Source organism: Acipenser ruthenus, chromosome 15 (assembly GCF_902713425.1).
Source record: "Acipenser ruthenus chromosome 15, fAciRut3.2 maternal haplotype, whole genome shotgun sequence".
Taxonomy (NCBI): Eukaryota; Metazoa; Chordata; class Actinopteri; order Acipenseriformes; family Acipenseridae; genus Acipenser; species Acipenser ruthenus.
The window spans coordinates 9,407,193-9,419,935 of NC_081203.1; the positions used below are offsets into that span (position 1 = coordinate 9,407,193).

At 40.1% G+C, this 12,743-nt stretch overlaps 1 protein-coding gene across 2 annotated transcripts in view; it reads right to left on the minus strand.

The window, feature by feature from the left end:
* Positions 1 to 1,667: 1,667 nt before the first annotated feature.
* The window catches only part of LOC117422119 (olfactomedin-like protein 2A), a 76,107-nt gene continuing 65,031 nt past the window's right edge, over positions 1,668 to 12,743 (minus strand). For both annotated transcript variants that reach the window (XM_058987148.1, XM_058987149.1), the window contains 3 exons: positions 6,326 to 6,592; positions 6,022 to 6,210; positions 1,668 to 2,824 (listed from right to left, as the gene is read on the minus strand). In XM_058987148.1, the coding sequence (XP_058843131.1) occupies positions 2,223 to 2,824; positions 6,022 to 6,210; positions 6,326 to 6,592 (1,058 nt within the window). In that variant the 3' untranslated portion in view covers positions 1,668 to 2,222. The remainder of the gene's footprint in view (positions 2,825 to 6,021; positions 6,211 to 6,325; positions 6,593 to 12,743) is intronic.

A 12,743-nucleotide genomic window follows, 5' to 3' on the forward strand; every position in this document is an offset into this window, starting at 1 on the left:
GGAAGGGAAGTCTAAATCTGGGGCCTGATGCTCTCTCAAGAGCGCCTGTGCAGTCTTCTACCTTAATGGCAGTGTATGCTGACCAGTCCAGCTCCATCAGTAAGGATCTGCCGACGTCACTGGACAAAGTTACGGCCGCACGGTCCAAGGATCCTTATATCACGGACATCAGACATACCATCAACACACAGACTCCTTCCAGACAAGATCAGATTGCCTTCTCCATCATGCAAGGGCTGGTGTATAGAAGAACACCAGTCTCACATGGCGGGCAACAGTTTCAGTTGGTGGTACCAAAGAGGATGACTTCAGCGTTCCTGGATTACTATCACGACAACCCTCTTGGAGGTCATGTTGGGCGCCTTAAGACACTCCTACGTATCCTGGAGAACGCATGGTGGCCTGCAGTTCATCAAGATGAATATTGTGTTCAGTTCTGGTCACCTCGTTACAAAAAGGATATGTCTGCTCTAGAAAGAGTGCAAAGAAGAGCAACCAGAATTATCCCGGGTTTAAAAGGCATGCCGTATGCAGACAGGCTAAAAGAACTGAATCTATTCAGTCTTGAACAAAGAAGACTATGCAGTGATCTGATTCAAGCATTCAAAATCCTAAAAGGTTTAGACAATGTCGACCCAGGGGACTTTTTTGACCTGAAAAAAGAAACAAGGACCAGGGTTCACAAATGGAGATTAGATAAAGGGGCATTTGGAACAGAAAATAGGAGGCATTTTTTACACAGAGACTTGTGAGGGTATGGAACCAACTCCCCAGTAATGTTGTTGAAGCTGACACCCTAGGATCCTTCAAGAAGCTGCTTGATGAGATTCTGGGATCAATAAGCTACTAACAACCAAAAGAGCAAGATTGGCTGATTGGCCTCCTCTCATTTGTAAACTTTCTTATGTTCTTAAGATACCTGGAAACATATCAAAGAATGCACTATGTGAACCAGCTGGGTTCTTACAATCCACCTCAGTCCATGAACCAGGGGAGATGCTGGGCGTAGATCTCATGGGACCATTTCCCCGAAGCAAGAAGGGCAATATGTGGCATTGCCACATTGTGTGGTGCTATATAGTACTGAGGTTTTGTTTCACTTCAGTGAGTATTATTTCATAGTTCTTTTTATCTTTTTTGCTCACCTTATTTGGTTTTCTAATCAGGTAAACAGTTTAAAATGAAGTTAGGTTCTTTGGGTTGTTTTTTTTTCGCTAGCCAGAGTGTTTGTTTATTTTTGCTTTGGGAAAGTACCAGTTTATTTTTTCAAACCTGCTGTTTTACTGCTTTGTATCTTCTGCTTACCTGTTCGGATTTGTCAGTCTTCAAAGCCTAATCAACTTCAGCTCATCTGATCGGACAACGTTTTCCTTTCCTGGACTTGGGTGAGCTCTATCTTTTACAACCATGCTGGGTGGATTACAATGGTCTTTTTTTTCGTTTCCTTTGGATACGCATATTTTTTTTCCCTTGGTTAAACTAATGAATGGTTACTTTTGATCTTTTGCTTTTTACGAAGAGGATTTTTGCTTCGTGTTGTCAGACTTATAATTAATTGATTTGTTTTTTTATTTGCTTATAAGATCTTTACTTGGCTATCTCCCAATTAACCATGGGTACGCTATATATATATATATATATATATATATATATATATATATATATATATATATATATATATATATATGTTACAATGAGCTAAATGTGTGCGGAGGATATTGGGTGTACTATAAGGAACGCTGAGTATTAATAAATGTCCTACCATTTTTTGCATAACAATTTGAACCCTGAATTCGTTTTTTTTGCTGTCATACAGACCTTCTGTACCAAATTGTTTTATTTTTTGGTGCAGCAACCTGTTCTTATTCTTATTCTGGGAATGGTTGGCTGAGGGATTAGGTCTGTTTGTTACAAACTATTACCCAAGTGTGCTGTTTTGTGTGTCTTATAATGTGGCAGGGAAAACACATTTCTAGATATTTTATTTTACTTGCAGAATAACTTGGATTTTTCTTTTTTTTTCTGAGAATTTCATTTTTTTTTAAAATCTAGGATCCCTGCAAACAATTGAGTTAATGATAATATAAGTGCAGTAAGGCATTGCTGCTTCCATTTGTCCTAGAACCGAAGTGCAGAAGTTATGCATTATTTTGTAATCAACTAACATACAAAAGATTAAAAAGTGCTTGGTGACAGTGGGGACCTTGACGACTGATAATCAACTACTGTACAAAGTTGATCTTGTATGTTAGTTGATGGCCATTGTCCCAGGCATAGAGGACCTTTTCTTTGGGATTGTAGTCAATCTGAGTGGTGAAGGCATACTCGTTAGTAAATGGCAGTGTGGGGGTGGCCTCTGTGTTTGTGTGAGTGTCGTACGCGTAGGAGACCTCGCCCTCCTTCTGGTTGTAAACATCCACGGCGTACAACACCCCACAGATGATAAAGCAGTTGCCATAGGAGTTGCGCTTCAGGCCTGTCTTCCATGTGCTCTCCTTCTTAATGGAAAGGTCGCCTGGGTCCAGCTTGCTGATGACAATGACTTCCTGCTGGGAGTAGTCGTAATCGATGGCAGGGTAAATGACCCACAAGCCACTTTCATCCACTGCGAAGTCAATGTCAGAGTGACCCCTCCACTTCCAGGGGGTGGTGTCCTCATACACAACATCATGGAGAAGGGTCCAGGAGGCCACATATTTCATCTTTAGGTCATACTTAATGATGTTTTTGGTGAAGGCTCTGTTGTAGTAAAAGGCTCCATTGTAAACGACATGGCCTGTGCCGATCCAGTTATAAGGCAGCTTGTACAAGTTGCTCCAGCGACCTGATCAAAAATGAAACAGTGATAGATTGTTAAGCTGCTGTAGATGATACACTTTGTATCAATTAAAAGAAAACGGGATTCTGCTGACCAGAATCCCCAGCAATTCCTCATGCATTTGACTTTCAGACAATATTAAATATGAAGAATGCTAAGGAAATAAACATCCAGAAGACTCTGATCTGGGTCTAGCATAATGACCAAAATAGCCAAGGCCATATTGTCTTTATGCAGACAAATCTGAGACAGTGATCAAGGCCAAACCCACACAAAGAAGCAATAAGAGAAATATCTGAAAGTCCAAGTCCATTGAGAAAAATGATTTGAACATTTTGGTACAGCGTTTCTTATAAATGTTTGCTGCAGTATACCATAGTAAAAAATATTCACTGGGTAGTAAACCATAGTGAATGCAAAGAAAAAGTATGGAAAGAAAGAGCAACTCAGTCTGGGCATGCCATGTCTAATGCATTCTTCTTGTGTTAACATTCACTTTGTATCAGTTTCTGTCTCAGTTAGATCCTGGTGACTTTCACAAAAGCAAAACATGTATGTGGCCTCAGTAGAGCTCTCAGGATCATGTCTAACCCCCAAGTACATCTGTTACACCACATTGTAACCATTAACCTTTCCCACTGCAACACTCTAGTGGCTGTAGGAAATACCACCATTGTTCTATGTGGCAATGCTCACTGAATTACTGTATTTCTTAAGAAGAATACATTAGTTAAGACAGATAAGTTCATTTCTGCAAATAAACCCTTTAATAGTTCCATTGAAGGTGAAATAACAAAAGGCAAAACATCATAGTATATTTTTAACAGTTGGTGTGTAGGCAAAATCCCAATCTTTAGACCCTTGTCCTTAAGAGCACTGAAGGGCAAATGTATTGTAATGTATTGAATTAAAATAATGGTTATATCTGTAACAGATTAACCGTATTTCAAATCAGTGTGGATATCATTTACAGTCCTTCCCTGTCTGAAAATATCATCTAGCTTGTAAGGAACATTCCTCTGTCTATTCATAATAAGAACTGGATGTGAGACATATGTGTGCCTCCCTCTCTGGTCAGATTAACTCCTGGTCACACAGACTAGACTTCAATTATCTTTTACATGAAAAGTTTAATTCATGTCTAGCTGAACCACTACACTAAGATTCCATTCATCCATTCATAAAAAGACCAGTCCACAACAGGACAACTGTGGGTGGCTTCACATCAGCCTCAAGGCATACTAAGAGTACAGCTCTTAGCAATTTAGAGGGTTCACATTACACAATACAGTGCTTGTAAATAGTCAGAAACACAAAAGCTTAGTCTTAGCCAGTGGTTCCCACATTATTATTATTATTATTATTTATTTCTTAGCAGACGCCCTTATCCAGGGCGACTTACAATCGCAAGCAAATACAAATACATTCAAGTGTTACAATATAAGTCATACAATAAGAACAAGAAATACAATAATTCTCAAGTGTGACAAACCACAATTCAATAATACAGCAGATAATAGTGAAAGTTACATCATTATAGAGGACCACAACCAATTCTGGGTTTGTTTTGACCAGGCCCTTAATATTTATTTTAAATCTGCACTGCTTTACTGTGCGCATAATGGGTTTTCACTGATTCAGAGCTGCTACAGTTTTAGGTGGGGTCATTTTTATCTGAACATCATAAGACTACAATGTACATTTATCAAAATATACATTTATTATTATTATTATTATTATTATTATTATTATTACTACTTTTTAATTTAGTGTCCAATTATAATTTCCCCCCGATTTTCTCCCAATTTGGAATGCCCAATCGCTTTTCTCCTCACTGCAGCAATTCCCCACATGACTAGGAGACCCAAAGATTAAGTGGGCATCCTCAGATCCCATGACCAAGCCAGCTTCTTTTTTCACCCAGGAACTTGAGATCGGATGTCAGCGAGCTACCGACCTCAGCCAGCCCTGCAGGTGTCTGCTCTGAGCACACTGGGCACCTAGAGAAACAGTCCCTGCCGGTTTTACCTGCCTAACCCACAGGAGCGCCTAGGCCAATGTGACGTTCCCTTCGGAGTCCCCACCGAAGACCAGCCTACTTCACACAGCCAGGACGTGACCCTGCGCTGTATGACTCACCCTGCTTCACACAGCCAGGACGTGAACCTGCACTGTGTGACTCACCCTGCTTCACACAGCCAGGACATGACCCTGCGCTGTATGACTCACCCTGCTTCACACAGCCAGGACGTGAACCTGCGCTGTGTGACTCACCCTGCTTCACACAGCCAGGACATGACCCTGCGCTGTATGACTCACCCTGCTTCACACAGCCAGGACATGACCCTGCACTGTGTGACTCACCCTGCTTCACACAGCCAAGACGTGAACCTGCACTGTGTGACTCACCCTGCTTCACACAGCCAGGACGTGACCCTGCGCTGTATGACTCACCCTGCTTCACACAGCCAAGACGTGACCCTGCGCTGTATGACTCACCCTGCTTCACACAGCCAGGACGTGAACCTGCGCTGTGTGACTCACCCTGCGCACCACGCGGCTGCACTTCTACAAGGTGAGCCACTCGGGGACCCTCTACATTTATTAAGTTCTGATTGAAATAAAAACCTGGACAGTTAGTGTTATCTTAGGTCCAGGATTGTGGAAATCTGTTTTGAATTTGAAATCCTGAGCCCTCCTCATTCAGATATTTAGGTATTTTGTGACATTTCTCAATACTGCGTCACATTCGAATGCCACAGCATCATTCTTCATAAACAAAGAAGGGAGTCAGTACAGTTCTAGGGTTGTATGGCTTTAAGGAGAACATGGCTGTCGTTGGGTCATTTATGTAATATAGTCAGCACCCGTTTATCCACCTCTCATTAATCCGTCACTCTCATTTAGCTGTCGATCAGCGCTGTAACAGATTGATTTCTACATCTGGAAATGTATATCATCTGTAAGAAATTGCTACATTAAACAAGTACCAACAATACTAATAGTAGCTTAAACATTAGTTTTTGTGTAAAAGGTATGTTTAGATTCATGTAAGATCACTTAAATTAACACACAATTTGTTTTTCACTCTAGGAAAAGCTTAATAAAGCTTGCCCTATGTTTGGTAATGTCTATCTGTTTTCACTATGTTTTATTTAAATGTATTTAAATGAGTTGTAACTGGTCATAAAATAATTGCCTACCTTGTTTGAAGTTTTCCAGATTCCTGAACTCCACAAGGTTGTTGCCATAGTAATAATTGGTAACGTAGATCTTTCCGTCCTTGGCCAAAGGGTCTTTCATCCAGGCTCCCTCATTGCGCCCATAGCTGTGGTGTCTCTCAGGCAACTCTATCGATGATATGGTCCCTTCACACTCCCCATCTTTAAGCACTGAGAACAGGAAGGCACATAACATGACATGCCTATGCAATGCAATAACTTTATGATAAAGATGATATAATGAAGGCAGCCTAAGGAACTGTGTGGGAAAATGGCTGTGCTTTACCTCTGTTGAGAGAGCCACTGGAATTGTCTACATTCTCAAGGACAATCATGACGGTTGGCGCTGGATTCTCAGTGATGGTGGTCGTGGATACAGTGGTGGTGGTGGTTGCCGTGGGAGCAGAGGTTGTCGTCGTGGGAACAGCGGTGGTGGTGGTAGTGGTTTCTGAGGGAACTGCTCTTAGATCTTCAGAGTTGTGGAGCATGTGAGGCCTGTCCTGAGGCTGTAACTCTTGCACTTCAGAACGGGAATGAGCTTTCGCTGTGTTCTCTGTGGAAATCAAAAAAGAGATAAGAGATATTCTGCTGTGTGTGCACGTGGGGAAAACAATCAAGATTACAGTATCTGACATGCAAGACATAGCAGAAGTGGCTCTAATGTTTACTTCTACGAAACTAGACCTTGATAACATTAGCCAGCCTGGAATGGTTAAACAGCAATGTAAGTTTGGACTTAAAAAACTTTATTCTGCTTGGACAACATTCATTGGAAGTTTTCTGTACAGTTTAGTACGGGGTGTGGCTTCAAATTACTTATGTGGAAGCTGGAAGTGATCAAAAAATGACATGGTTGCCTATGACAAATTCGTTTTTTGTAAATCAAGCTTTTTATTATAAAACCCTCAATTTTTCTTGATTTTTGTATGCAAAAGCGTCATACATCCAGGTGTGGAGTGCATATGACAACAATTTAAATTCCCTGATGTCCCTAGCTAGCCCAGAAATACTGCATTACAGTGGCACTGTGAGCTGCAGGAAATAGAACATGTACGTTGTTTGCACAGAAGTCACTAGAAGCCACAGTCTGGGACTAGACAGTATAGAACCCTGACATGTTTGAAAGACCTTTGATAAAGACAGTATAGAACTGTGACATGTTTGAAAGATCTTTGATAAAGACAGTATAGAACCCTGACATGTTTGAAAGACCTTTGATAAAGACAGAAAAGAACCCTGACATGTTTGAAAGATCTTTGATAAAGACAGTATAGAACCCTGACATGTTTGAAAGATCTTTGATAGAAAGTATAGAACCCGGACATGTATCAAAGATCATTCAAATGTGTCAGGGTACTATACTGCCTTTATCAAAGATCTTTCAAACATGTCAGGGTTCTATACTGTCTGAGGATATAAAGACAGGGGTGAATCCCTTTCATTTGGAACAGAGAAAGAATCCATGGAATATTAAACTGAGATAATGAGTATTTGTCCTTCACATTTTTATTCTTAGTGCAGTGAATAGTTATACTGAAAATGTTTAATGAAAATGGCCTGAATGTTTAAAATTGTTATTTAAAGTTGTTGCCATGGCGTCTTGTACAGACGAACCCACTTACGGAAATATCACCTTGCTTATTGTCAGTTTATTATCACTATTTTATAAAAAAAAACATATGTTACATGTCCCCACTTGTTGCTACAACCGTTTAAATAAAAATGACAGACAGGTTATTTTAACAGTTGTAGCAACACGTGGGGATGTATAGCGGGTTCCGGAACTCCACTACTTACTCTTTAATATTACCTCACAAACCCGCTTACTGTCACGGCTTGTGCAGTCTGTCAAATGCTGCGTGAGCGGCTTTATTGAGTAGCCACAGGATACAGTGCAGTTACAAACTACATGAAGGCTTTGTCAATTTCTTGGCCATAATGAATTTAGTGACTGGACTTTATTTAGTAAGACAGGAAAAAAAGTTGATGTAATTTCTGTGTGATGCCTCAAATAATGACACACTGTACAGTACAGTTCTTTTTTTCTAATGTCAGAAAATGCAGTATACTGTACTACAATATGGAAAATTATGTATATTTTTTATATAAAAATTGTTTGCATTTGTTTACATTTGCAGTAAATGACACAAAACATCAATCTCTTCTAATGTCAAAAATGATACTGTAATAAACTACAGTACATTTTTTACTATGGCCAGTTTAATATGATGAATTCTGCCTGCACAATCGTGATGTAAAGTGGGTCTGTCTGAATTGGGATACTGGTAGTCCTGAGCTTATACTCAGGGTGATTACAGAGGTCATTTCTGTTTGTATTCCGTACAGTATTACCTGTACCAGTCTGAATCTTCAAATAACTGCATTTTAATTGGTTTCTAAAATATTTTATAAAAACAAACTTGGTTGTATGGTTATTTCCTGTTGTTGTTTCTTGCTGCTTAATTAGTTTGGATAATATTGTTTTAATCTTATAAATTCGAATATCATTTTAAAGCAAAAACATGCAATTGCATATAAAAATAAAACTTCAAATGGACTAGGGGCTTGCATGATATTCACAAATGTCCACCGTTCTGTACAGTTGTATTACCAGAAGTCTTAATGCGAGTTCTACCATATTTCACTACATTCAGTACAATTCAATGTGTTCCATTTGTATATTCACTGTATAATTACTGCTCTAAGGTTACACCCTGTCAATAGCCATTTTAATTACACATAAATGTACAGTTGCAATGTGGCAAATACTCTAATTACCACTCATTTTCACTTTTAAAGAACATGGTTTTAACAACCATAATCCAAACCTTAAGCCATGTTGTATGTACTTTCCTTTTACAGTGTCAAAGCACTAAGATCAACAGCAGACAGATTAAAGCACTGTGACAGAAATACAATGACTCTTGGTTGTAAATCACCCTCCCGACCTGTGAAGGCGCTAAGCAGCGAGAACAGAGTTCCTTGGACGGGCTGGCCTGACAGTTCTTTCCCAGGGTTCAAGGGAAGTTGGCCAGCCAGGAAGTGGGCAAGACTCCGTTGCAATAACGCATTGACCCGGAAAAGAAATGACATGGCAACCGCAGATTGGAGAGGCGGTTGCACTCGTTTACCAGAGGTCATGTGTGACGGCATAAAAGGGGACGGAGAATCGTAATCTGTTCCTTCGTTTTGGTTTGAGCTTTAAACCTGTAAGGACGGTGAGAGACCCCGTGAGAAATAACGTTTCGTGAGTGTTTTGTTTGTTTGTCTGGGATTGTCTTGTTTTGTAAATTACTAGCCGGCTGACACGATTCCGGAGCTGTCGGCAAGGGCCAGCACCAAGCCGGAACAGTACTGCATGATTGTCACTAATAAATTGTATCACCCACCATGAGCACTGCTGCACACACCCAGGACTGGTGACCGTGTTAGTATTATTGTGGGGCGGATATTTGTGTTTATTGTTTGGGACTGTAACCCATTGTTATCTACTTTATCACGCACTGCATCACTCCTGTACCTGTACCCACTTAACCTCTTTGCCACAAGCACACATAGGTTTAATGGGAGCTAGAGGTGGTACTTGAAAAATGCAGGTAAATTGCAAAGGCTTTGTGACCTGTGATCACTCCTCAATTATTTCCACTTCTGAATAGTGTGTGTGGAAATATGCAGCAAAGTCTGTTCTCAAGAATGACCCACTTCAGCCACTCGACCGTCTAGCGAAGTCTGTCAGATCTGCTGTATTGTGTACTCTTACAATCTTATAGGTCATAAGAGTACAAAATACAAAATGCTGTTTTTCGCAAGCAACTACAAGCACACAATAATGTTGTTTTGGCAGCCTCCAAAAATGCTTGTTCACAGCGTGCTCATAACATTTATTCAAAGCCTCCTTCCTGCCTTTGTTAGAGAAGAGAGAACCGCCCTGTGTTGTTACTGTGATCTGCTGAAATAACAAAGTTTCTGAAAGTAATCAGACTGCATCCAGTTGTTTGATTTCTTAAACTCGTCATTCAAACCAGAGACTAGTTGCTATTGTAGTTACTTCATTATTATTATTATTATTTCTTAGCAGACGCCCTTATCCAGAGCAACTTACAATCGTAAACAAAAATACATTTCAAGAATCACAGTACAAGTATTAATACAATTAAGAGCAAGATAAAATACAATCACTTCGGTTCTAGCAAGTACAAGTATATGACAAAATACGATTCAATAAGCAGATAAGTGTCAGTGATAGTTACATCAGGATATAATTAAATACAAAATACGACAGATTAAATAACACTTGTGACAGATTACAGTACTCTGTAAAGTACAGGATTAAATGCAGTAAAATAGGGAATAGATAAGAGCAAGTAAAGCGCATTTAAGGAAGAGTGATAAGTGTCCAGAGGGAAAAGAGGAGTTCTACATGTGCTGTCTGAAGAGGTGAGTCTTGAGGAGGTGCCGGAAGGTGGTCAGGGACTGGGCAGACCTGACATCTGTAGGAAGGTCATTCCACCACTGTGGGGCGAGGGTGGAGAAGGAGCAGGCTCTGGAGGCAGGAGAGCATAGAGGAGGTACAGCCAGTCTTCTAGTGCAGGAGGAGCGGAGAGGTCGAGTGGGGGTGTAGGGAGAGATGAGGGTCTGGAGGTAGCTGGGTGCAGTCTGGTCAAGGCAACTGTAGGCAAGTACAAGAGTCTTGAACTGGATGCGAGCGGTGATCGGGAGCCAGTGGAGGGAGCGGAGCAGTGGAGTTGCATGGGAAAAGCGAGGCAGAGAGAACACCAGGCGAGCAGCGGAGTTCTGGATGTGCTGGAGCGGACGGGTGGCGGACGCAGGGAGGCCAGCCAGGAGGGAGTTGCAGTAATTGCCACTGACCGCAAACACTATTACATTATTACTATTACACTATTACATTTTTTTTGTATCTTTATTTGCTGTACTAAATTTAAATAGTTAGATTGATTGTATAGGGCAGCAAGGAAGCAGACCTACATTGACAGACAACATTCAGAGGGTGTGTACAAGAACAGAGACTTTCTTTCATCAAGCAGAAAGAAGTTAAAATACATGAATACTGTATTTATGTATTTTCCTGAGGATTGATTTGGAACAGTGATTAAACACAGTTTGAACAATAACATTCAAAGTCCTTTACCAGAGATTAAGGCCCATATTGACCAATAAAGTTAAAGGAAATCTCTGATCCACTTTAAAATTTTTCTAATAAGTTGTAGTAACATCTAGTGCCACGTACTAATACTTACTACATACACATAGCGCATAATAATGTGCCTGTGAGAATAAAATGAAACATATATATAACAGTTATTTTCTAGTACAGTGTAGATCCAGTGAAGTTAATGTACCTGTATTTTGAAGTGGATTATTCTTACTGACAGGTCTTGCTTATGGATAATTTGATTCGTTATTTGTACAAGCCATTCATTCTTAAGATACAGCCTTCATTATCCCAACCTATCGGAGGCCAGATCTCCCCATGGTCACAACGAGCTAGATAATGAAACCCTTTGGAACGTGTGCTAAGGAATGGCAGTACCACGCTATCCAACTGCATGATTAGTTAAAAAAATAAAGGTATGCATCACTGCGACCCCAATTAAGTAATCATTTTCTTTAAATAGTACAATCGTGTGTCCTGGTATCAGCAGCCATTACCTTACACAGCCGACACCATCACAGCATGCCCACTGTGCCTGCTGAAAGATGATGAACATGGAACACTGATCCCCTTGGAAAATGTATAGGAATCAAGTACAAACTGTATAATTGTACTAAATTGAATCCAAATAAGATCACTGTGTTTTGTCAGCCCATTATAAAGTTTGTCTTATTTTTGCTTTATGTACGTTTCTGACATCTGATAGTGGAGAGACTCTTTCCTCTTTATGTAATTTGTAAATTCAGCTGACAAATACATTCTGTGCATTCAAAATGAACATCAGGCATTCAGAAATGGAGATCTTATGTCACATTGGCTGTGCTGCGTCTGATATAACAAGCTTGTCAGGACTTGAATTGGTCTGTCCATTGTTTTCTGACCACTGACCTGTGTCACTCCTCATTGTAAACAACAGGGAATAGTGCATGACAATAACCCAATCAACCCATTAGGTCGCAACAGGAGAAGCCTGGAATGCCATCTGTAGATTTCCATTCTGTCAGGAGCACAGAATGACAGGGACCTTTATCCCCATCTAGGGCATTGCTAGAGTTGTTGGTTTTTTATTTATTTTTTTATTTTTAAAGTTGTGCTACAACTGCATCAGGAGGACTGCAGGATGGGTTTCCACAAATTCATTTAAGTGAATTTTGGTCGTCTTGGCAATCTGTAGTTGAAGACAAGGAAAGCTATTTTATTCAAATTAGTATAAAACTAAATCAAATACAAGCAAGTATATCAGTGACATACATTTCCCACCACAGCTCTAAATACATAATTAGTATTCTATAATCTATCAGTAACATGAAAAAGTACCACAATCTACATTCCCTGTGGGCACATAATGGATACCACCTTATACCCCTACTTTCTGGTATACTCAGTAAACTATATTGGTCCCCAAAACTGGATTTTGCCTGCACCTTAACAAAAAAGTACCAAAACTTCAAATATAATGGTAATGTTGCTGTAAATCTTAAAACATGCTGAGGTTGAGAACATTTCTGGAACATTGTATTGCATTGTTTTG